The 25606-nt window shown below is 37.0% G+C and overlaps 1 protein-coding gene across 4 annotated transcripts in view; it reads left to right on the top strand.

Moving 5' to 3' along the window:
* Positions 1 to 25606, top strand: part of NTNG1 (netrin G1) — a 327350-nt gene that overhangs the window by 164260 nt on the left and 137484 nt on the right. For all 4 annotated transcript variants that reach the window (XM_082452305.1, XM_082452307.1, XM_082452308.1 and 1 more), the window contains one exon: positions 2407 to 3047. In XM_082452305.1, the coding sequence (XP_082308431.1) occupies positions 2407 to 3047 (641 nt within the window). The remainder of the gene's footprint in view (positions 1 to 2406; positions 3048 to 25606) is intronic.

The following is a 25606-nucleotide window of genomic DNA, read 5'->3' as shown; positions in this document are numbered from 1 at the left end:
AGTGGGTTCCGGCTCCACCCCTTACTCACTCTGTTATATGACCTTGGACAAGTTACTTAACACTTCTGTATGCCTCACTTTTCTCTTCCGTAAGTTAGGGATGAAAAGGATTACCCAGGATAATGTAGGTAAAGTAAATGATCTATAAGTGCTAAATAAACGCTGGGTATTGTCAACACCTTTTATCAAATGTAGAAACGAGTGCTTTTTAAATAGATATCTACAAGCATATTTTCTAAGACAGGTTTACTAGTATTGACCCACACCCAGAGTCAGCTAGCTGTGCCTCCTTTTTTGTCACAGACCCTGTCCGCATCTGAGGAGCTCTGTGTATCTAAGCAGAAATCAAAGAAATGCTATATTTCAACAAGACTTAATACAAATGTCTGATAACTCACTTTGGTGTATCCCGCAGAGTTGATTTCCTGTGTTTCAATACCCTTGACCTCAGATGAAGACGCTTTTGTCAGGAGAAAGGTGGTAGCATCCAAGTTAATGATTGTGCAGATGGCTACCTGCTGACAGAGTTTGAAGTGACCATATTTTTTCCAGTAAATTTCAAATGAAGGTGTGATTTGTGTAAATCTGACCCCTTCCAGTAAAATGTGCATTTCCATATATTTAGAATTTATAAATCCTGACAGATTCCACAATATTTATAGCCCTCCATAAAAAGCCTTTGCCAGTTTGCAGAGCTCTGCATTTGGCTCTCTGGTATGCTTAAGAGAGTTTAAATAATAATAAATTTGGTGATTTATTCCACCTGGAACAGAAACTTATTTTGCCCCCATTGGCTCACTATGAGGGGGATACTATAAATAGTGCCACAGATGCTGGGATCAGGAATAGGGAATTGAAATTCAAGAGAGAACAGAAACATTTCCATTATCACTGATGCCTTGAATATATTTTTAAAACATTTCTGGTCCTCAAATAAAGTACCTTCTCTGCTTTCTCCTACCCCATCTCAATTACACTCAGACCCCCAAACCTGTTGCCAGCTTTAGGATTCAGTTGCATTAATGGAAAAGAGAGAGTGAAAGTATTAGCTGACTAGGCAGGAGAAAGTTGCCTCTAGGGAGGCCAAAGCAAGTCTCCAATGTTCGTCTTACATTTCACAGGAGTCAGCTGGTAAATGAGCATTAATGTCTAAAGTGTAAATTCATTATTTGAGATCCAGCTCATGCATCCTGCAGATATGATGAAAAGGTCTCAGTTCATGAAAAGGAAAAAAGAAAAAATCTAGTTGTACTTACAAGAGAAAGCCTAAGGACAATGTCAGAGGATCGATTCTTTCACCCATTCATGCTTATAATTACCCAGTACAGGGTAATAGAGAAATACCTGAATAGTTGACTCCAAATGATACCATTTTTTAAAACACAAAATAAACCAAAATTGGGGAGCCAATTGTTTGCCATAGAATCAGTCTACCAATGAAACCTGAGAGCAGCCATTTAGTTTCGCATAAGTGGTGTTATAACTTGTGATATATGACAAGGAGACTTATATTCAGCTTCTTGTTAGAGTGGACTGTGAAGGAATTAGCCTTTGTGTGAGGGAAAATAATAATAATGGCTAACATCCACGGAGAGCTGACCGTGGGCCAGCACAGAGTAATACATCAAATGGCTGTGACTGTTTGCAAAAACCTTCTAATTAAGTACTGGATTTTCCTCTCCTGATAAGTTGGAGCACACCCCCGCCCAAAGTCTTTCCTGAGCGATCCCCTTGCCTCTAGCTAATAGGATGGCAGATGTTGGGACCAAGCCCCAGAGCCTGTAGTGTACCACATTTTAATGATTTGTGGTGAACAAAGTAAATGCTTTAAAAGCAAGCTTTATGAAGCAGGGACCCAGTTAAGTATGATGGATTTGAGGTGAAGCAAAAAGAAGCTGGATGTCGTATGGGGGTATTGTTTCCCAAACAGGACACAGGTATCTACGGTTCATTGCTAATTCTAAAGCTTTACTTGAAAAATGACTTCTTAAAAAATTGTGCTCTTGAGGAATGTCCTTGAGGCATGGAGGAATTTCCTTGCTTTTCTATAGCATCTTTCTAAGAGGATGCGGAGGTATTGAGCTGTTAGACAGTTGCTCAGTGTCTTTGTGCTTCTGAGATCACATTATGGGTCTAACACATATGGAATAAATAAACTGTTTTCATTTCTTAAAGACTATGGAAGGAAATAAGACAAGAAAATTACCATATTGCCTCTTTTTTTTTTTTTTTTTTTTAAGCTATTAAAGAGGAGAATCCAGTTAAGGCAAATAAAAATGATTACTGCAAGCAGGTTGTTGTTGGTTTTTTTCTTTTTCTCCTAGCCTCCCACTCAGCAACAGCAATATGGCAAGACTTGTGTCACACCAGTGTTTTGATGCGCCCTCTTTTGTTCTTCTTCCATAGGGCAACCCCTACATGTGCAATAATGAGTGTGATGCAAGTACCCCGGAGCTGGCACATCCACCTGAGCTGATGTTTGATTTTGAAGGAAGACATCCCTCTACATTTTGGCAGTCTGCTACTTGGAAAGAGTATCCCAAGCCTCTCCAGGTTAACATCACTCTGTCTTGGAGCAAAACTATTGAGCTCACAGACAACATAGTTATTACCTTTGAATCGGGGCGTCCAGACCAAATGATCCTGGAGAAATCTCTTGATTATGGACGAACATGGCAGCCCTATCAGTATTATGCCACAGACTGCTTAGATGCTTTTCACATGGATCCTAAATCCGTGAAGGATTTATCACAGCATACGGTCTTAGAAATCATTTGCACCGAAGAGTACTCCACAGGGTATATGACAAATAGCAAAATAATCCACTTTGAAATCAAAGATAGGTTCGCGTTTTTTGCCGGACCTTGGCTACGCAATATGGCGTCCCTCTACGGACAACTGGATACAACCAAGAAACTCAGAGATTTCTTCACTGTCACAGACCTGAGGATAAGGCTTTTGAGACCTGCCGTTGGGGAAATATTTGTAGATGAGCTACACTTGGCACGCTACTTTTACGCCATCTCAGACATAAAGGTTCACGGAAGGTAAGAAAACAAATGTCTGACTTGAATGAGAATGGGTGTGTCCAAAGAAAAGGCCAATTTGCTGCTCCTGCAGCCATAGAGTGACATTTGTCCCTTTCTACTGTAACATTTTCTCAGGAACGCCAGCCTAGAGGTAGGTTCTGAGGCGTTTGAGACCCTTCTAACTCAGCAGTAATTTGTGATCCCAGACTTGCTGTCACGGAAACTGAACCTGGCAGGATTTCTTAGAATTTAAACCAAAGGCCAAAAAAAAGCATCTTACTTGAGAACAAGGAAGTCCCTAGGTCAGGGCGTGGTTTAAGTCTTTAAGGTAACGAAGCCAGGGGAACAAAGCCAGCTGCTCTGTAAAAGGGACTGAAAAACAAGAAATACATCTTACTATTGTTTTTTTGTTTTTTGTTATAATCTTGCTTTTTTTTTTTTTAATCAGTTCAAGAGGAGTATTTTTTTTAAATTAATTAATTTATTTATTTATGGCTGTGTTGGGTCTTCATTTCTGTGCGAGGGCTCTCTCTAGTTGCGGCGAGCGGGGGCCACTCTTCATCGCGGTGTGCGGGCCTCTCACTATCGCCGCCTCTCTTGTTGCGGAGCACAGACTCCAGACGCGCAGGCTCAGTAATTGTGGCTCACGGGCCTAGTTGCTCCGCGGCATGTGGGATCTTCCCAGACCAGGGCTCGAACCCGTGTCCCCTGCATTGGCAGGCAGATTCTCAACTACTGCACCACCAGGGAAGCCCCCTTACTATTGTTTTTGAATGCAAGAGAGAGTTTCAGCATGGTTCAACTCTCTGTTTATGTTTTATCATACCAAAAAAGTTCTGGAAGTGAAAGTTATATCTCTTTACATTTATTAAATCATAACCGAAAGCATTTAGGAAATACACTGCATTTGTTAAAGAGGGGCAAGCTCTACTTTTCAGGTTTTGGATGTTATTATCTTAAAAGGATATGCTATCATTTAAAATATGAACCTGACTCAGGCTGCCTTCATTTTGTCAGTCAATTACGGATGCACCAGAGTTCAAATGCATTAATGCTCCCAGTCAGGCATATCTTTGTTTTGATAATATACCAGAGACACAATTGAGCAAGTTTCCAGGGATTTTGAAGACATTTAAATGAAAAACTTGAATAATGAGAACCAGGACCACCAACACAGAGATTCTCAACCAGATTTTGAAGTGTGGTATGCTACCAGAATAGCCAACTGATGGGAGTTGAAGCATGAGATGACGAGTAGGGAAAACTAAAGGTAAGAGTGGAGTAGAGAGCACATTGGGAAAAAAAACAAGGAAATGTGAAGCAAAGCAATAATCGTTCTAAAAATGCCAAGAGAGCTTTCAATCAAAATATATGAGGATAAGAATATAAACAGTACATACATCATATAGGTTTAGTTAATCATAAAAGCTAAACAGATAAGTCCAGATTCATTGATTACTGGCTTCCAGTAATCCCTTAGGGCTGCCTAGTCCTCAGAGACTGGAGAAGTGTTGAGACTCCCTGGGCTTCAGAGAGTTGTCTCAAACCACCTTTAATAATAGTGTTGGTACACTTGTGCACTAGAATGAAGAAGTGGCCACTGCTGTTAAGTAGGAGCCAGAGTGGGCACGCAGAATGGGGTGGTGGGCGTGACCTCGGTAAGGTGGCAAAGGTTTCAGAATTTTACCTTATGGAATCTGACTTACGGAGAATAGCAGGAACTGATGGCCGCCTACTCTCAGCTTTGTTCTGGCTTCATGTTTCTCATGGAAGAGTCAAGAATCTTTAGCTATGGAGCCTCTTTTAAAACTTTTAACCAAGGTTTGGTGAAGTTTGATGAAAATATCTTTAGAGCAAAATCATATTTCCGAGAGAAATATGCACTGGTTCAATATTGAGCTTGTGGGTTCTAGAGTTCATATACGACCAGGGCATGACACGAGAGCAGTGTGGAGCTATGACGTTAAATATGAGTTCGTGATTTATAATAAAATGCAGCTATTGTACTCATGAATATTTTAGCAAAAGATCAGTTTCCAGTATCTTATTCTTGGGAACATACAATATATAAAAACAGTTGATGTTGATATTATTATTATTATTTATTTATTTTTTTTTAAGAAGCTCTGGTGGGCACTAAGGAGGCTTGGTTTCTTTTTTTTCTTTTAATTTTATTTATTTATTTTTGGCTGTGTTGGGTCTTCGTTTCTGTGCGAGGGCTTTCTCTAGTTGCGGCAAGCGGGGGCCACTCTTCACCGCGGTGCGTGGGCCTCTCACTATCGTGGCCTCTCTTGTTGCGGAGCACGGGCTCCAGATGCGCAGGCTCAGTAATTGTGGCTCACGGGCCTAGTTGCTCCGCAGCATGTGGGATCCTCCCAGACCAGGGCTCGAACCCATGTCCCCTGCATTGGCGGGCAGATTCTCAACCACTGCGCCACCAGGGAAGCCCTGATGTTGATATTATTAACAATAGCATACCACAACAAAGTAACAAGCATTCTGTTTATCTACAAGAATAAATGTCAAAATTAATAAGCTGAGATGTGAATTTGAATCCTAGTGTGATCTATATTGTTAGGTAGAATCATCTAGGTCAGCTTACTTACAGTTTGTGAAATCCTTAATCTAAGCCAAAATCCTTATAGCCCAACTTCCCCTAAAACTCTCATTTTTCACTTATAAAAAAGGCAGTCTTGTGAGGTTTTTGGCTGGAAAATAAACATTGTTTGGGCTTATTTCTGTTATTAGATATTCATTTTTGTTCCCTCTGATTATTTAAGAGAATATAAAATACACTTTAAAGCTAAAAGCATTTTGGTGCATTCTCTATTGGAGTCGGACTTACTGTCACTTAAAGGTGCCATGTTAGAAATGTAGAATCCCACCAGATTTATCATTTTTCTTTTATCCTTCATCCTAGTAGTATCCTTCAACTGCATTTCAATGGTTCTGAGGAGTTTGGAGGAGCCCTCCTCCCTTCTCTGGGGCTCACCTCCACTGTCTTTTCCTGTTCACCAGTCAACTGAAAGCTGGTGAGGAAGCAGCTGGGCAAAAGAGAAAGGTCCAATAGAGGTGAGCCCCTTCCATAAGGTTCCACTCTGTCACCTCCAAACTCTGTCCAAATTCCTCAGGGCAAAACTGATGCTGGCATGTACTGTGCTAGGTACCAGATGGCTGGGGTATTTTTAGTCTTAAGGGAGGGACTAAAGAAGCAAGGCCTGATGGCTCGGGCATATCTCCAGCTTCTAAGTTATATAAGGAAGATGGAGCCACTAAGGGAACTGTGGAGCTATTGCCTGGTTCACAGCCCTTTCAGCAAAGAAGCTGATATACACTTGAAAATTTCAGTTGGGTTAAAATCCTGAGTCGTCTTTTTCCTACATAGTAAATAATCTATAGGAGGATTGAACATTAATTGATGATCTCTAAAAGAAAGTACTAAAATTCCTTTTCAAGAATATCATAAATATAAACTTTCCAAAATATAACTGTCTTTGCTTCCCTCAACCCATGCCCTCTACCATCCTTGATGTGATTGCAATGTTTAACTTACTTTTACATGTCTATGTCTGATCATTATAATGATATTTTTCTACCTGTCACTCCACCACCACCCCCGCCATGATGTGAGAATTGGCGTGAGTTATTTGGGGAAAGTGGGTAAATTTCCTTAGAATAGTGGACACATAATACTACAAGTTTTTTCACCTTGAAATATTAAGCTACGAAACAAAAACAATTGACTGTGAATTCCAGTTTTCTACTTCCTGTGCCCATGTGTATATGACCTTTATGTTTTATACTGACTTGTATTATTTGGTATAAAAATGATGTTTTGATTGTTATTAAACTAATGTAGCATTTATGTTCTTTTTAGCATGTGACACATCTGATACCAATTTTATTGGTGACAACTATAATCACATCATAAAAATTTTATGCCTCTTTTGCTACATACATATTTTGCTTCCATTTACTCACTCTTATTGTGTATTTATTAAGATAATGGAGGAAAAAGAGGACATATGGCCGTTGGCAATCTCAGCAACTCCATGTTACTTACATTGTTCAATAACCTAATAATCTTCATGGACTAATTCTGACTTATGGCTGTCCTGCTTCAGTAAATCAGAGTGATTTTCTCTAGTGAATAATAGACGAGTGCAGTGTGCCAGTACCTTAATTAAAGAGTGGCTCTCTTAGTCTTGATCTCATTTTAATTTACAGGGTAATACTACAATAATATTACTAATGGAAGTTACATTAAAGGGCATCAAGTAGCATTAACTGTATTAAATTATGGTACTTGTGTTAATTAACTGCTGAAGCAAGATGGTTCTAATGGCCAAAAAGGTCATCTAATGCATAAATAAAATCTACCCAGACGAGGGGTGAGAGGAGAAATGAAGAGTAGATGTTTGTTCTGAACATCTTTTTATACAGACAGGGAGTTAAATGCACAGGGCTGTTAAATGTAGATAATGTCCAAAATGTTTTCTTAGTCACACAATTGGAAGTTTTGACTTTTAAGTGTTTTGTTTCTGTTTAAACTTTCCAGATTCAAATTAATTGAAAAGTAAACATTATATTTGTCAGATACGTAGATTTTATAGAATATAAATTCAACATTATTGTTTCTTTGAGGTGAAGGGCTTCAAGGAAGTAATGCAATTTATTGTAATAATTGTTAAGTCTGAAAGACCAATGAACATTGGATAATATGCTCATTTATTTGTAAGATATACAGTCGGCAACGTATCAAGGTACTGGTTTCAGACATAAGATAACAGAAATTTTTTTCAACCTCAAACGATTTAGGACAGAATTGTAAGAACTTTTCTCAGTGGTAGAAAACTCGAATGCACATCTCCATTACTTGCCTTGTTACACAATATTCCTAAACATAATTATCAATAATTTTTTCTCAGTAGTGTTTACTCATTTCTTGATCCCTGCAGGGCCTACCCAAACTCCCTATAGGCGGTTGGCTGTCAGTTACTATTTATAGAATTGACTTCGCCCTCGATACCTCCATTTATCTTTAAGAAAAGAGGCAGGGAGCATTAGCACAGAAGCTCCACTTCCACACACTTTTGGGTGCTTTCTTTGCTTCACTGCTGCCCCAGCTCAGATACACAGCCTCCCTGCCTAATCCCAGGACCTGGGAAGGTCCAGGGACAGAAATATTCTCTTTGGGTATCAGAAGTGAGAAAGGTCCCCTATACTCTCACCCTCAGAAGGAATCAGATATATTTGTTTAAATGTTGCCGCCTTGGTATTTGCTGTAATTGGGACAAAGTGAGGTTGAAATTCACTTTCTTGAAGCAAGGCTTTCAAATGGTTAGTGCACAAACTTGTGATATTAGGTAAACAGGAACACCGGTAGAAGTTTAAAAGTAAAAAAGCAGTTGGGCATTCTTCAAATTTTCTCAAATAATTTGGAAAACACATGTAATATGGAAGTGCTCTGCCAATTATAAAAGACTTACATTTATTCTGTAATTTCTCTTAGTCTTTTTCCTAGCTGCAATTTGAGTAAATCCACCAAAATATTTACCCTTCGTCTCTCCTGTGAGAGGCGTCCTGCAGGGTGCTTTTGACACATTTGGCCTGTCATTTTTCCATTCTTCCCAATTAGTCCTAAATACTGAGGTTGGGCTTTACTGCTGCTTAACAGACTCTGCTTTTGTAACAGCTTTCTTCTTTCTGTTACCCAAAAAGACTCTACCTCTGCCCTGGGACAGGTGCTGGGCTAGACAGTGGCTATATGGAGATGCAGGAGGCATAGTCAGTGCCTTCAAGGAACTGATATCCAGAAGGGGCCGAGACATGTAAACAAAAAATGATGACAGCTTGGGTTAAAAGCTTTTACTGTGTGACTGTGTAAAGCGCCCTGGAAACAGAGCAGGAGATACTAACTTAATCTGGGAAGCCTTGCAGAAGCTTTGATGAGGATGACATTTGCATGGTATCTTGAATATGTGCCTTAGAATGCCAAGCAGCCAGTGCAGAATGGATAGTCTAGGTTACAAATTATGCTTAAAAACAGCACAGCATGTTGAGGAACTCCAAATAGTGAGGAATTGGTGGAGTGGACAAATCCTGGGAGATGCTCTTCCATCTTCTTTCTCCCTATGGACGTTTAGTATCTCCAAGAAGCCTTTAAGGATTCCTGCATCTTGGCCTCTGAGTTCCCAGTGTCATAGGAAATCTAAGATTATACGGGTTCTCATATAGCAACTAAATGTAGGTGAGAAACATTCTAAGGCAGTGGTGTTAGAGGATAATCCAGTGTGGCTGTATTAGCAAGGAAATACAGAGAGAGACAAGGAGAGCAGTAACATTGCTTAATTGTGGAGCAACCGTAACTCCAAGTCTTGATGCTCAAGTGGAGAGTCTGTAAAAGCTCTCCAAATTCCACAAAAGCAATCAGAGCATAAGGGTTTAATATTTGCTTACAAAGTCAATAGGACTTGGCAACCAATCAGATTTTAAAGAAGGAAAGACTTTAGTAGGGATCCAAGTGGGGAGTCCAGTAAAGGATTTGAAAATACTGCTCTGGTGTTCCAGAGAAAGGTTTGCATTAGAAATGTAGGTTTGAAAATTATCACCTTATATGTGATGGTTGAAGTTTAGGGAATGGATGACATTGATATGATAGGGTGTTTTCCCTTATAATTATAAATGACTATGGTCATTTATAGAACAGTTACAGAACTCTGTGGAGTACTGTCATTTAAGAGGTAATTTTTGAAGGTAATTAAGAAAAACTCTGAAAAACAGAAGGAAATCAGAAAAGAGGGGAATGAGGTGATTCTAATAGCCCCTATTAATGTTTAAGTGGTAATCCTTTACATTTGTACAGCACTCAGGTTACAAGATTCTTGTCATACACCTTCTTTCCTTTAGTCCTTACAAGTAACTTGTGAGGCAGGTGCTGTTTAACCCCATTTTACAGATGAGAAACTGAAGACCAGAGAAGTTCCATGACTTTTTTTTTTTTAACATCCTACACATAATAAAGTGACAAAATCAGGTTGCTAATTACAAACTTCATGTTTTCTCTTTATTATGCTCTTGTAGCCCCACTAACCTGAAGTGAGCTCAGTACATATAGCAGACTCAGAATATTCCCAAAAGACCCATCTTTAAATGGCAATAATGAACCAATAAGTCTTGTGGCTCTACCCTTCTTGGAATATTCTGGAAGGCACTTCTCCATGACTTTTGGCCCAGTACAGGTATCCCCATTTTGCTTTTACAAAAGACCTACATTAGTACCTGTTTTCGCTAACCAAAAGGAGTCTAAAGAGGATTTTCACCTTTATTTAAAAAGGAGAAAAGCAAAAATAGTGTTCAGCGATTGTTCTGCAGCAAGCCCTGTTAGAGGCAGCGTGCACCCTGAGCAGCCTGGTGAGAGCGGCACCACCAGGCTCCTTCCCTGGGAACTACACACAGCATCTCAGCATCAAGCCTGCGTAGTTTGGAACTGTGTCTGTGAGCTTCTGTGCTCTTATCTCAACTTATTCTGTGCATCTGTTACCAAGATGTGTCCTAGGGTAACTGCTTCTTCACTTTACGCCATTTCAGCTTACAAAAGGTTTCATAGGAACTCCCTACTTTGAGATAGCGGAGGAAACCTGCATTTCATTATACCAGATTGCAGTGTGTTTATCTGAACTCTAACTTCTTACTTCATTTTTAGCAACTTTATAATGTGTGATTGGGCTAATTTGTCATATTATGTTAGGTTTTAACAAAATTAAGATAGTTGCTCATTTTCTGAGGGGGAAAATAAATAGATGAACTTAATTTTTTCCCATATTTTTCCATAGACCTTTAATACCTGCAACTACTTCCACTTAACGGGCATCATCAAACACTAAAACAAGCCACAAACATTAATGGATAAACTTGGAAATGGCCAACTACCTTAGTTTATTTTAAGAAAGTTTATCCTTCAGTTGAGAGCAATCAAATTTTCCTTTTAACTTCCATATATTAGTTCACATTCTCTCTTCTGGAACTATAGTGAATGTGTGCTACCTCTTTCATATAATAAAATTTCATAAATTTGCAGTCAAGGATTCTATCCCTCCAAGTCTTCTTTTTTTTCCAAGTTAAATTTAACCATTCTATCAACCAAAAATTTTCATTTTAATTTCTTCTTCTTTTTGAAGGCAAATGAAATTCAATAAATAAGAGCATTCAGATGAAAAGCTTAGTAACCATAATTAAAAATAAAAAACAACATAGAGCATTGCTACTTAACTCCAGTGAAAATGCTTAAAATAAAGATTTATGGTGTGAACCCATGTTAAGAGGACAACAGAGTGCCATTCTGATTTGGGGCATATTTTTTAAATCCTTGAGGATTTCTTGAATTATAAAGAGAATATATGCATAAGCAGCTCATTTTCCTCTGAGGTTTATACCGTTATAAGGAGAGAAAGTATCTAATAATTTCTCCAGTTAAATTATGAACTTCATTAGTGTGCAGAAAAACAACCCAGTTGAGGAACTTGTCTCTTTATCTTTAACTCCCCAGTGCCAGAGATTTTTTTTAAACTAATGGGTCATTAAAGGAAAGATGTCTCCTTTTAAGAAACATAAGGATATTTAGGCAAAATACCACATAATAAAAAAGTGAGATAATTTTCTCCCTCACTTAATTTATCATTTTTAGAGGAAGTTATGTTCTGGCTACATCTGTATGCCCAAACAATGGGAAATAGGGATACACTCAGCTTTTCCATCCACCTTCAGGACCCAAGTTCTTTATTCCAATTCAGTGGTTGTCATCTTTGGAAGGTCTTCTTGTTTTTTTGCCCCTAGGTTCAAAGGTATTTCCTGACACATTAGGAGTTCATGGCCTTTGGTCGATATTTAATATAAGAGTTTTTGTGGATCTATGTGATCAGCAGTTCAGTAGAGACACTCTTTCCATTCATTCTCAAAATACAAGAACAAAAGTGTTAAGGTCCTGGCTTTTATCACAGTAATTTGATTGTGTGGATAGACATATTGATTTCATAACAATATAAGTATATACTCCAATTCATTAAGCCACATTTAGAATAATAAATGTTAGTGTAACGAGAATTAACTGCACTGCATATAAATTCATGATTGCTAGTTCTGCCTCCTTTTTATAGGTAAGAAAACTGTATCTAAACAAGATCAACAATCAGTGGCAAAGAGGAGATGGAATTTTGTTTTGCTTTTTTATTTTTATAAAAATTTTTTTTTTACAATTTTAAAGGTTACTTTCCATTTACAGTTATTAAAAAATATTGGTATATTCCCCATGTTGTACAATACATCCTTGAGCCTATCTTACACCCAATAGTTTATACCTCCCACTCCCCCACCCCTATATTGCTCTTACCCCCCACTGGTAACCACTAGTTTGTTCTCTATATCTGTGAGTCTGCTTCTTTTCTGTTTTATTCACTAGATTGTTGTATTTTTTAGATTCCACATGTAAGTGATATCATACAGTATTTGTCTTTCTCTGTCTGACTTCACTTAGCGTAATGCTCTCCAAATCCATCCATGTTGCTGCAAATGGCAAAATTTCATTCTTTTTTATGACTTAGTAGTATTCAATTGTATGTATATACCACACCTTCTTTATCCATTCATCTGTGGATGGACACTTAGGTTGCTTTCATATCTTGGCAATTGTAAATAATGCTGCTATGAACATTGGAGTACATGTATCTTTTCAAATTAGTGTTTTTGGGTTTTTTTAGATATTTACTTAGGAGTGGGATTGCTGGGTCATAAGGTAGTTCTATTTTTAGTTTTTTGAGAAACCTCAATACTGTTTTCCACAGTGACTGCACCAATTTACACTCCCACCAGCAGTATACAAGTGTTCTCTTTTCCCCACATCCTTGCCAACATTTGTTATTTGTGTTCTTTTTAATGATAGCCATTCTGACAGGTGTGAGGTGATATCTCATTGTGGTCTTGATTTACATTCCCCTGATGATTAGCAATGCTGAACATCTTTTCATGTGCCTGTTGGCCATCTACCTTTCCTCTTTGGAAAAATGTCTATTCAGTTCTGTTTGTTTTTTTGATGTTGTTGTATAAGCAGTTTATATATGTCAGATATTAATTCCTCTTGGTCATATCATTTGCAGATGTTTTCTCCTGTTCAGTAGTTTGTCTTTTCATTTTGTCGATGGTTTTCTTTGCTGTGCAAAAGCCTTTAAGTTTAATTAGGTCCCATTTGTTGTTGTTGTTGTTTCTCTTATTTTCTTTACTTTAGGAGAAGGATCCAAAAAGATATTGCTGTGATTTATGTCAAAGAGTGTTCTGCCTATGTTTTCCTCTAGGAGTTTTATAGTATCCAGGCTTACATTTAGGTCTTTAATCCATTTGAGTTTATTTTTGTATATAGTGTTAGAGAGTGCCTAGAGACAAATGAAAACAAAAACATGGTGATCCAAAGCCTATGGGATGCAGCAAAAGCAGTTCTAAGAGGGGAGTTTATAGCAATACAAGCTTACTTCAGGAAACAAGATATCAAATAAAGAACCTAACCTTACACCTAAAGGAACTAAAGAAAGAAGAACAAACAAAACCTAAAGTTAGTAGAAGGAAAGAAATCATAAAGATCAAAGCAGAAATAAGTGAAATAGAGACTAAAAAAAAAATAGAAAAGATCAACGTAACTAAAAGCTGGTTCTTTGAAAAGATAAACAAAATTGATAAACCTTTAGGCAGACTCATTGAGAAAAAAAAAGGGAGAAGGCCCAAACCAATAAAATCTTAAATGAAAAAGAAGTTACAACTGACACCATAGAAATACAAAGGATCATAAGAGACTACTATGAACAACTATAGGCCAAAAAATGGACAACCTAAAAGAAGTGAACAAATTCTTGGAAAGGTACAATCTCCCAAGACTGAACCAGGAAAAAATAGAAAATATGAACAAATCCATTGCCAGTAATGTAATTGAATCAGTAATTTAAAAATTCCCAACAAACAAAAGTCCAGGACCAGATGGCTTCATAGGTGAATTCTACCAAACTCTTTAGAGAAGAGTTAACACCTAACCATCTGAAACTCTTCCAAAAAATTGCACAAGAAGGAACACTTCTGAACTCATTCTTTGAGGCCACCATCACCCTGATACCAAAATCAGACAAAGATACTACAAAAAAAGAAAATTATAGGCCAATATCACAGATGAGCATAGATGCAAAAATCCTCAACAAAATACTAGCAAGCCAAACCCAACAGTACATTAAGGATCATACACCATGATCAAGTGGGATTTATTCCAGGCAGGATTGCCAGGATTTTTCAATATCCATAAATCAATCAGTGTGATATACTATATTAACAAATTGAAGAATAAAAACCATATGATCTTCTCAATAGATGCAGAAAAAGCTGTTGCTAAAATTCAACATCCATTTGTGATAAATACTCTCCAGAAAGTGGGCATAGAGGGAACCTACCTCAATGTAATAAAGGCCATATATGATAAACCCACAGCTGACATCATACTCAATGATGAAAAGCTGAAAACATTTCCTCTGTGATCTGGAACAAGGCAAGGATGCCCACTCTCACCACTTTTATTCAACATAGTTTTGGAAGTCCTATCCACAGCAATTAGAGTAGAAAAAGAAATGAAAGGAATCCAAATTGGAAAGGAAGAAGTAAAATTGTCACTGTTTGCAGATGACATGATACTATACATAGAAAATCCTATAAATGCCACCAGAAAACAGCTAGAACTCATCAATGAATTTGGTAAAGTTGAAGGATACGAAATTAATATACAGAAATCTGTTGCATTTCTATACACTAAAAATGAAATATCAGAAACAGAAATTAAAGAAACAGTCCCATTTACCATTGCATCTAAAATTATAAGATACCTAGGAATAAACCTACCTAAGGAGGCAAAAGGCCTGTACTCCAAAAACTATAAGATGCTGATGAAAGAAATTGAAGACAACACAAACAGATGGAAAAATATACCGTGTTCTTGGATTGGAAGAATCAGTATTGTTGAAGTGACCATACTAGCCAAGGCAATCTACAGATTCAATGCAATCCCTCTCAAAATACCAATGGCATTTTTCACAGAAAAATTTGAAATTACTTATGTTTTGGCAAATGAGTTCATTTCTGAACCTCCACTTGAAAAAAATTGGAAGAATGAATAGCCTAGGTTTAAAATGTGTGATGTAAGTGTCTCACAAATATCATTGGTCCAAAGATCCCAATCCAGAATATTATGTAATTGGGATAGCTACTGTGTCAGCTCTTTCTTGATTTGTTACTGGTGCCTAAGACAACTGATAATGTGCTAGGAATGTATTGAGAGGACAGAGGACAAAACATTAGGATCTCAAAATCATTTTTTGTCTTATTTTAGAAGGAAACATTGGCTAGGAGTCAAGAGGTTCTAGCTCTAGCTGTGCTAATAACTCTGTGACCTCAGAGCAAATCCCAACCAGTATAAGCAGAATCTCCTCATCTTCAAAATGGGAGTGTTATACTTGATTTGTGTTTCTCAGAATTACTCTTCAAATAAAGGCTGTAATGGTCAAAGACTTTGGAAATGTTGTTTGCAATATTTCCTTCTAGGAGAATCACAATATATATTAGCATATTAAAGGCCCTGAGATGTCCTACAGTAAAGGAATGTTTCCATTTTATTTAACCAGAGCCTCCCAAACTTACTTAGTCAAAAAGAAACCCTCTATTAGTACCCCAAAGAATTAGTGTTCACGGAACTCAGGTAGGGTAACAAGGTCTCTTCAGTCTCCAGTATCGTTGGACTCTTCATATGATATAAGGAAATAAATGAAAACATAGTGTGTGTGTTTGAACTATTTTCAGTGCTAAGAACAGCAAAGGTATTTGATATTTCACAGCAAGGTCTAATTTTAGCTATCATCCTTTGATATCATTGCTACGTTAAGAGAAAAAATGAGACTATCTTAGTGAAAGGCTGGCTTTGATGGGGAGTACCTTTGTTTTTTTACTGTTGCTCTTATTTTTTGAACATTGGAGAGTACTGTGTATCTTTAAGAATTATAGGAAATTCACTATTCTATTGGAATAGATAAGGATATTTTTGTTTTGTTTTTAAGCTAGAGAAATTGTGATGGAAGAGTAGCAAAGATGTAAAAAAATGAAATGCCAAGTGGTACAATCTGGTGCATTTTAGAGATAAATAGAGATGCTGGAGGATTTCTCTTCCTCTCAGATGTAGCTCCTCAAACTCTAATTACAGCAATAAACTAAAATCATGTGTATAAAGGAAAATAAGATTAACTAATACTTAATGTATTATTTTTACTTTCTTTCCTTTGCTCTGGAAGATATTCTTGAAACCACAGGCTGATTTTAGTTAAATGTGGGTCTCCTTCCTTCTACTCCTGAGGAGTGTTAATGAATAACAAATGAAAGCCCAGTAAAACTAAAATAGTATACAGCTAGGGGATATCACCTTGTCTAGGAATTGTGTGGCTGCCCTGGCTGCTTTTACTCATTTGGTCCTGCTAGAATATCAGGGAAGCAAAGCTGTTACAACATATTGGTGACATACATGTGTACTTATAGATCCTCCAGTGCTACTTAGGTCAGGGGACAGATGGGGGTAGGGTGGACCAAGAGATGATGGGATGGGGGAGTCTAAGAGGTCAGCAGTTTGGCAAGTTGGGAGGAGACAGCCTCATGAACTCCTGTATTGGAATTAAATAGACAGTGTGTATGCCAAACAGAGAGTCATAGCACTGCAAAATCATTTCTTTTAGAACTGAAAAAAAAACATGAAAATAATGTAACTCCCTCTTTTTCAGATGTGAAACAAAATGGTTAAATGAATTAACCAAGGATGATATTGTTGAATAACCAAAATTTAGATCCAGATAGAACTTGTGTTTTACTCACTGATCTGCCCTCAGTGCCTATAACTGGGCCTGGCACATAGTGGGCATTCAGTAAATACTTAGTGAGGGAATGAGTGAATGGGTGTGGAATACCCTTTTGAGCATCAAGCAAACCAACCATTCTAAGAATCTGTACTCTTCCCATTAAGCATCCTGTGGCCATCTTTGTGTATTCCTTACATAAAACTGCAAGGGAATTGGGGCTAAGCACAATATTTTTGGTAATGCCACTTTATCCAATATACTAAAATTGCAAAGCATCAATCTTCAACGAATTGTCCAAAGTTAGAGAATAAAACTTATCTACCTCAGATATCAGAGTAATGTATGTATTCAGGATAATATCACCCTACATATTTTCTTCTATTATTTGTCTGATTGGTGTTTTCAAGACCAGAAAGACTCTTTTTTTTTTTTAAACATCTTTATTGAAGTATAATTGCTTCACAATGGTGTGTTAGTTTCTGCTTTATAACAAAGTGAATCAGCTACACATATACACACGTTCCCATATCTCCTCCCTCCCGCATCTCCCTCCCTCCCACCCTCCCCATCCCACCCCCCCAGGCAGTCACAAAGCACCGAGCTGATCTCCAGGTGCTGTGCAGCTGCTTCCCACTAGCTATCTATTTTACATTTGGTAGTGTATATATGTCCATGACACTCTCTCACCCTGTCACATCTCACCCCTCCCCCTCCCCATATCCTCAAGTCCATTCTTTAGTAGAAGACCAGAAAGACTCTTCGTTCCTTTTCTGGTTGAGGACAAGTCTGTGAAAATAATTGGACTCTTCTGCCCAATAAATATTTAGTAAAATCACCATATGTCCCAAAGTTGCCTTCAATTGATATTTGTCGCCTGGGTTCAATAACCAAGGAGTTTAAAAATGTATAAAAACCATCTTACAATTTGTAAATGAGGTCTTTAAATATTGTTAAGGTCAGGGTTGGGGTTGCAGAGAATTTGAGCTGAGAAGACATGGAAACAGGCCGTGACCTTTTGTGAACATACATCTTTATTAAAATAATTCAAGTTCATTATACACTCTTAAGTAGCAAAATAAGATTAAAATTATTAATAGTAAATGGCTGATTATGAGAACAAAGGAGAGAGAATGAAAGAACATAATGTATGGCAAGCTCACAGTGGTGGAATTGTGGGTAATATTTATTTGTGTCTTTCTATATTTTTCACATTTCATTCATTGAACATGTCGTCAGAATAAAATCAGTTTTAAAAATAATGTTAAAATTCAGCAAATTTGCAGGATACAACATCAACGCACAGAAAGAAGTTGTGTTTTTATACACTAACAATGAACAATTCTAAAAGGAAATTAAGAAAACAATCTCATTTACAATACTATCAAAAAGAATAAAATACTTAGGAACAAATTTAACCAAGAAGGCAAAGGACTTGTACACTGAAAACTACAAAACATTGTTGAAAGAAATTGAAGACATGTATAAATGAAAAGCAATCTCATGTTCATGGCTTGAAAGCTGTTAAGATGTCAATACTACTTTAAGTCAATACTACTTAAAGCAGTCTGTACAGTCCATGCAATCTCTGTCAAAATCTCAATGACAGTTTTTATAGAAACAGAAAAATCCATCAGAAAATTCATGTGGAATCCCAAGAGACCCCAAATAACCAAAGCAGTCTTGAAAAAGAATAAAGTTGGAAGTCTTACACTTTTTGATTTCAGAACTTACTACAAAGCTACAATAATCAAAGCAGTGTAGTACTGGCATAAAGATAGACATATAGAGCAATAGAATAGAACAAAGAGTACAAAAATAAACCTCACATATATAATCAAATGATTTTTGACAAGGGTGTCAATCCCATTCAAAGGGAAAAGGACAGTCTTTTCAACAAATGGTATTGAGAAAGCTAGATCTTCCTGAATTGGGGATAGAAACTTACCCAGGCAAGCACCTAAGAGGCCAAGGTAGGGAGGTTCTCCTCTCTGATGATGCCTCACTTCCCCAATTCAGGATTTCCAGGTAGTTCTAAGCACCTCCCAAAACTACACCAAGGGCTCTCCTTTTGATAATGGCCAAGCATTTCATATCATGCTAACTCTCCTGAAAATAATGACTACAAACTCCAGACTAAATGTAAAAGCAACTATTTGAAGGCCCTAGAGAGTGACAAGAGGCAGGCTGATATTGGAGGGGAGTCAATACTTGGAAGAAAGGAGAGGTATTAGGTGAGTTTCCCTTTATTCTGCTTTTCCCCAAGGGCAGGCCTCAGTCTATGCAATGCATGATGGGGAAAAGGAGGTGCAGTTAAAACTCAGATGGAAAATCTTCTTATCTTATTGACTTGAACAACCAGTGGACAGGATGAGGCAACCACAGCAATTAAAATGTCAAGAGAGAAATATGAAAAGGAGAGAGTCAGAGAGGGGGGAACCCTAAATACTATGCATAAACTCTACCTAAATCTCTGGCTGATCCCAGAATCATTAATATGTGGGGCAGTCTCCAAGCAACCTAGCAAAAGCTAAAAGAACTGAACTTTCAGCTGCTATTGCAGAGGAGACAGCATATGCAGTTTGAATTTAGCCACTTTCACTGCATGCTAAAACAAATGAACAAAATCAATACTCTAAAGAAGAACATAACAGAATCTAAATTATTGGATTATTGGTCTCTACAAATTATTATTCATGGTGTCCAGATAAAATAGCAAATTATTCAATATATAAAGAAAACAAACAAAAAAGATGACCTATGTTGTAGAGAAAAGACAACTGAGACCAAACTCAACATGACTAAGATGTTGGACTTAGTACACAAAGATTTTTAAAGCAGCTGTTATAACAATGCTGAAGGATATAAGAACTGTGCTTTTAATAAGTGATGATATGAAATATCTGCAGGGAAATAGAAACTATTAAAAAATCAAATGGAAATTCTAGTACTTAAAAGGTATAACTTTTAAAATAAAATTTCACTGGTTTACTTAAGAGTACGTTGGGGCTGCCAGAAGAAAAAGTCAGTGAGCTTGATGATAGATCTGTAGAAATTATCAAATATGAAGAATAGGGAGGAAGAAGGCAGAAAAAAAATGATCCAAGCCTCATGGGCTTTTAGGACAATAGCTAAAGGTTTAATATGTGTGTAATACGAGTTCCAGAAAGAGAGAAGAGAGGGAATGGAGCAGCAAAAATATCTGAGGAAGTAATTCCTGAAATTTACCCAAAGACATAAAGTTGCAGTGAACTCCAAGCAAGAGGAATATTAAGGAAACAGCTTCCTAAGCGTATCATATACAAACCACTGAAATCCAGTGATAAAAAGAAGATCTTGAACGCAGCAAGAGAAAATAAAAAGATACATTATGTATAAGTAAACAGCAATTCAAACAACCATTGAAATCCTCATCAGAAACAGAAGATAGTGAAACATCTTTAGAGTGATGAAAAGAAAAAAATACTGTCCATTTAGAATCTATATCCAGTGAAAATATCTCTTACAATGAAGGCTTATTAAAATCATGTTCAGATAAAAGAAAACTAGGAATTCATCACCATCAGACCTGCACTAGAAGAAATGCTAAAAGAAACTTATCAGGCTGAAAGGAAACGATATCAGATGAAAACTTAGAACTTTAGGAAACAATGAAGAACAATGGAAATGGAAGATATATGGATAAATCTAAAAGATTAGCTTTCCTCTTTCTTTCTTTAAAATGCATATCACTGTTTAAAACAAAAATTGTTGACAGTTTATTATGATACATATATAGAAATAATGCATATAATAACTACTGCATAAAGAATGAGAGAAAGAGATACATGGACCTATATACTTGCAAGTTCTTACATTTAGCATGAAGTAGTACAATGTTGGCTCTAAGTAGATGGTGAAAAATTAAGGCTATATAGTATAATCCCTAGAGGAATCATAAATAATAGTAATTCAATGAGGTATATCTTAAAAGCCAGTCGAAAAATTAAATATGGAAATCTTAAGAAATATATAATCAAACCAAAACTATACCACCCAAGAACAGAGGAAGGAGGAAGCACAGTTACCTAGCGAGCCTGTCTGCCTAGACATCCACTTAGGGTGATTTGGGGTACCTGATATTTTTAGAAAGTAGAAAACAAAAATACAGATACTTACATTTTTCTTCCCATCTCCACTCTGCCACCCCCGACACACTGACTTGCGCTCCCTCAGCCCTGCATCTCCTGTTGAGTTTCAGTTTAGCCCCCAGGCCCCCCTCCTGTAACTCCTATATGCTTAATCTGTTACCAAACTTTTAAAAAACTTAGGGAAAAAAAGTGCTTTCATATTTGTGGTGTATGGGACCCTCTAAAGTCAGAGCACAAAGCAATAACCCATCTTGTGGCGGCCCACGGCAGCAGTAGTGGAGAGGAGGTATCCACAATGACAAAATTTTTCATCCTAGGGAGCCAGAAAGGTGATGGTGCCATTAGTAATATTTTAGAAATGGAGAGAGATACCTATTTGAGATGACAGCTCATATTTTAACTTAACTTAAAAGTGTTAATGGCCTATGGTTAATTGAAATTATGAGAATTTTTTTAAATTAATTAATTTATTTATATTTATTTTTGGCTGTGTTGGGTCTTCGTTTCTGTGCGAGGGCTTTCTCCAGTTGCGGCGAGCGGGGGCCACTCTTCATCGCGGTGCGCAGGCCTCTCACTACCGCGGCCTCTCCCGTTGCGGAGCACAGGCTCCAGACGCGCAAGCTCAGTAATCGCCGCTCACGGGCCCAGTCGCTCCGCGGCATGTGGGATCTTCCCAGACCAGGGCTCGAACCTGTGTCCCCTGCATTGGCAGGCAGATTCTTAACCACTGCGCCAGCAGGGGAGCCCATGAGACTGCTTTTTACCAGAGAGGAGAGACTTAGATGTAAGTATTTGTTAGTGAATGTATGAGTAAATTGGCCTATTGATAATCTACAAATAAATTAGTAAATTTCTATTTTACACTCTTTAAATTTTCATCCAAGTACAAATGTTTCCTTAGAAATAAGCAGATGGCAATCATTATTATCTTTATTATTACTGATTGCAGCCCTGGTATTTCCTAGTGGCACGAGAATACTTAGGAAGTATTCTTACCCCATATATAACCCTGACTGTATTGAGACCATTAATATTGGTATCATAGGACAGTGGTTTGACCCTTCAATGAGTTTTCCAACCATGGAAAATATACCAATAATATAAGCATAGAGGATAAGATTTTAGATGAACATTATATTATAAAAATATCTTGAGAATGTTTTATTTCCTTTGGAAAAGTTTTTTTTTAAGAATAAAAAAAAATAAATGGTGTTTCTCAGGAGATCTTGAGGACTCAGGAGTAAGTCTTTAACATCATGTTGTATTTTTCTGCACTCCTACCCAAGATGATCAGATCAGTTGAGAAATCTCATCCACATTCACTACAGAAGCAATTTTTTATTGCCCAACCTCATGGCTGACTACAGATCAGAGAAAACCTAAGGGTGGAGTACGTGCCCTTCTTCGTTCAAAGGCTGATCTCCAGATCACTAGAACCACTCAGATGCTCTTTGGTTCTGACAGCTCTGCCACTTCTCTAGCCATTGTGAATTTGGGAAGTCAGCAGATCACAATCTAAAATGCAATCGTTTCTGTGTTCTAGAGTGACCCATTTAGAGGAAGAGATAAAGCATGCTAAAAATGAGAAGTATGTAGTGTTAATATCAAAGGAGACCATGGCAACCACCTTCTTAACCTCCGCAGCACAAATAATGTAAAATGTACTAAAATCCCATAATGTATAACAGAAATTTATATGAAAAATAGGCCAGGCAATGTCAGAAATACACTATAATCAAAAAAAGAAAGAAGTCCATTTTGGAAATAGCAGTAACCATTTGATTAAACTTGTTAATGCAATGAAGACGTTTTGCACTTTTAAGAATAATTTATGTGTGTGGCTTAAGAAAGAAAAGAATAATCAGTTATGTTTAGTTAAACAGAAATGAAGTTACAAGCTTTTTGAGAACATGATAATTGGTAAGAATATAAAGGAGTAAAACATCATTTAACTGGGAATCAAATCAGGTGGATGCTAATCCAAGAACTGCAGTATGGGAAATAATAATACCTACCTTACCTCCTTTTCATAATTTGAAAAATGAAAAATACAATACAAATAAATGTCAGCACTTAAATGTTTAGTGCTTACTAGTTCCTAGCAGTGTGCCAGTTGCTGGAGATACAAAGAAGCCAAGGTCCCTGTCCTTAAGTTGTTACCATCTGGATGGGTTGATAGCCACTTCACAAGGAAAATTATATAGCAGTGTGGTCTGTGCAGTGTTAGGGATGTGCATAAGGTTGCTATGGCAACAGCAGGAAGGAGGAGGAGGAGGAGGAAGACCTTTGGAATGGGGGAAGCTTTCTGGAGGACTTCCAATATTCTCTTCTTCATCAAGGTTATTTCTAAACCAGTACCTCCAGATGTTAGGTCAAGCCATATGGAATTGTTTTTATCAATCAGTTAACGATGGTTGAATATTATGTAATGATTGAAAATATCTAGTGCCCTATCTTAGTATCAGTACACACTTAGACATGTTTTCCTTATCCTTTCCCTAATATATCTAGATAATTCATTCACAGTAGACTTGGTGCCAGATACACAGAAATATTAAGTAAAATGTGGATTTGTAAGACTGTATGTTGTTTAATCAGACTGTATGACAGGCTCAATTTTTAATACAAAGTTAATCCTGTTTTCATTAAATATAAATGTTATTTATGGAAAACAAGAGTCTTGCAGAAGCAAGAAGATATCTCTCAGGGTTACACATTTTGTACTTGCTTAACATTGATGAGTTTAAACCAATAGGCTTCTTTGCAATTTGATTATTTGCTCCTTTCCTTGATATTGATTGTTCTATTAGATTTTGCTACTAACAAAAGCACGTGTAAAGATTCCAGTATTATTTTCCTACCAAAATAAGATGCCAGAGGAAATTGCTACCACAGTTGAGTTTTTGACACAAACTAAAATAAGAAAATATTAAGTTGAGGCATATGCTCGTTAACTCTGGTTTACATGGAGAGGCAGCAGAAGTTGGCTGGAAGCAAGACACACCTGGGTTCAAATCCCAGCTCCTTCACTTGCTACTTGATAGATTTCAGAAAAATTGCATAACTTAAGTATCTCAGAGTCTGAGTCCCCATCATGTATAAAGTGAAACAAATGCTATCCACATTAATGAGCTATTTTAAAGATTATTAATGTATGTAAAGTGGAAGTACATGTTAAATAAATGGTGGTTATTATCATGGGCCCAGGAATGGTAGTGAAAATTAAATATTGTGACTTCAAAAGCAGCTTTATTTTTTTTTCAATTATCTTTTATTAGTCTCACTACAACATATTGGCCCTATCAACATTAGCCATTAAGATTTTTCTTCTTTTACTAACTCTTTCTATCTCCCTATATTTTTGGACTATATTTCCTATATTGCTGAGTTTGTATTTATACTAATATATAATTCATACTTTACTGTACCTTCATTAATGCACATATGTTATCTGTCTTAATTGTTTCCTTTCCCTTTAAAGACTTCAGCAGGTTAAATTATTGTTACCATATTTCTAGAGTTCTCTGTTGGTAGAAATCCCCATGAAAATTAAAACGAGGAATTGCAAAAAGAGCAGAGCAAGTTCAGGTTTTCTAAGGTTGGCCCCTTGAGTCCTGGGTAAATGCAGCTGTATTATACCCCATTTCCTCTGGGTCACAGATGTGTATTTATCCTCACCAGTGATGGATGGCCTACTTTGACATTTTGCACGGATGACTCTTGAGAAAGAAGACTATAGTTATAAAAGATTCATTGGTTCATCCTACAGTCCTAACATTGTCACCTCGACACACAGTGACAGTATTATAATGTCCATTGACCCTGCTGATCAGCAGAAAGGAAAAGAAAATGTCTCAGGATCACCTAAGACAGAAAAAGAGTATGGCACTTCTTTTCCATAGGATGCAATAACTAATGCAATTTTTAGTTTTGTTTTTCCTTTGGCTTCAGGGAAACTGCTTTTGAAAGGCAGCAAAACCCCTGTGTGCTGGGAAGGTTCAAGGGTCACCAACTTAAGAAGCATATCCAGTTCAGGGGCAAATCCATGGGTCATGAGGGAATTAGAGTAGAGGTTTAGCAGGTGAAGGAAAAAATTATGTGAGCTCAGAAGAGTGGACAATTAAGTGAAGAAGATATGATACAAAAGGAATTATATATTATATAAATGACATTCAAAACCCAATTAAAATGAGTCACTCTGTAAATCATCTGTTTTGATCAGTAGTCTTATTTCACCTCTAATATATATTGAGTATGTTCTATTAGGCAAAGTGGACTTCTTAAAAATAAGTATTTTGCTGGATTTGGGAGTAACTTACAAACATTGTAACATTTAAAAATAAAATGTGGCTGACCTATCATTACCCAGGGAAAATCTGACATGCAAATGATGAACATTTTTTTTTAAATGTTTGACCGAAGCATTAATAGAACCATAATTACCATACCATACAATTACCATAATTGTAAGATGAATGTCAAAGTTCAGACTTAAATGCTTTATACAAATAAAACAGTAAACTATAACAATGTA

The sequence above is a fragment of the Balaenoptera physalus genome (assembly GCF_965194825.1).
Source record: "Balaenoptera physalus genome assembly, chromosome: 1".
NCBI classification, from domain to species: domain Eukaryota; kingdom Metazoa; phylum Chordata; class Mammalia; order Artiodactyla; family Balaenopteridae; genus Balaenoptera; species Balaenoptera physalus.
The sequence above is the reverse complement of the archived record's forward strand: the minus strand, read 5'-3'. Positions and strand labels throughout refer to the sequence as shown.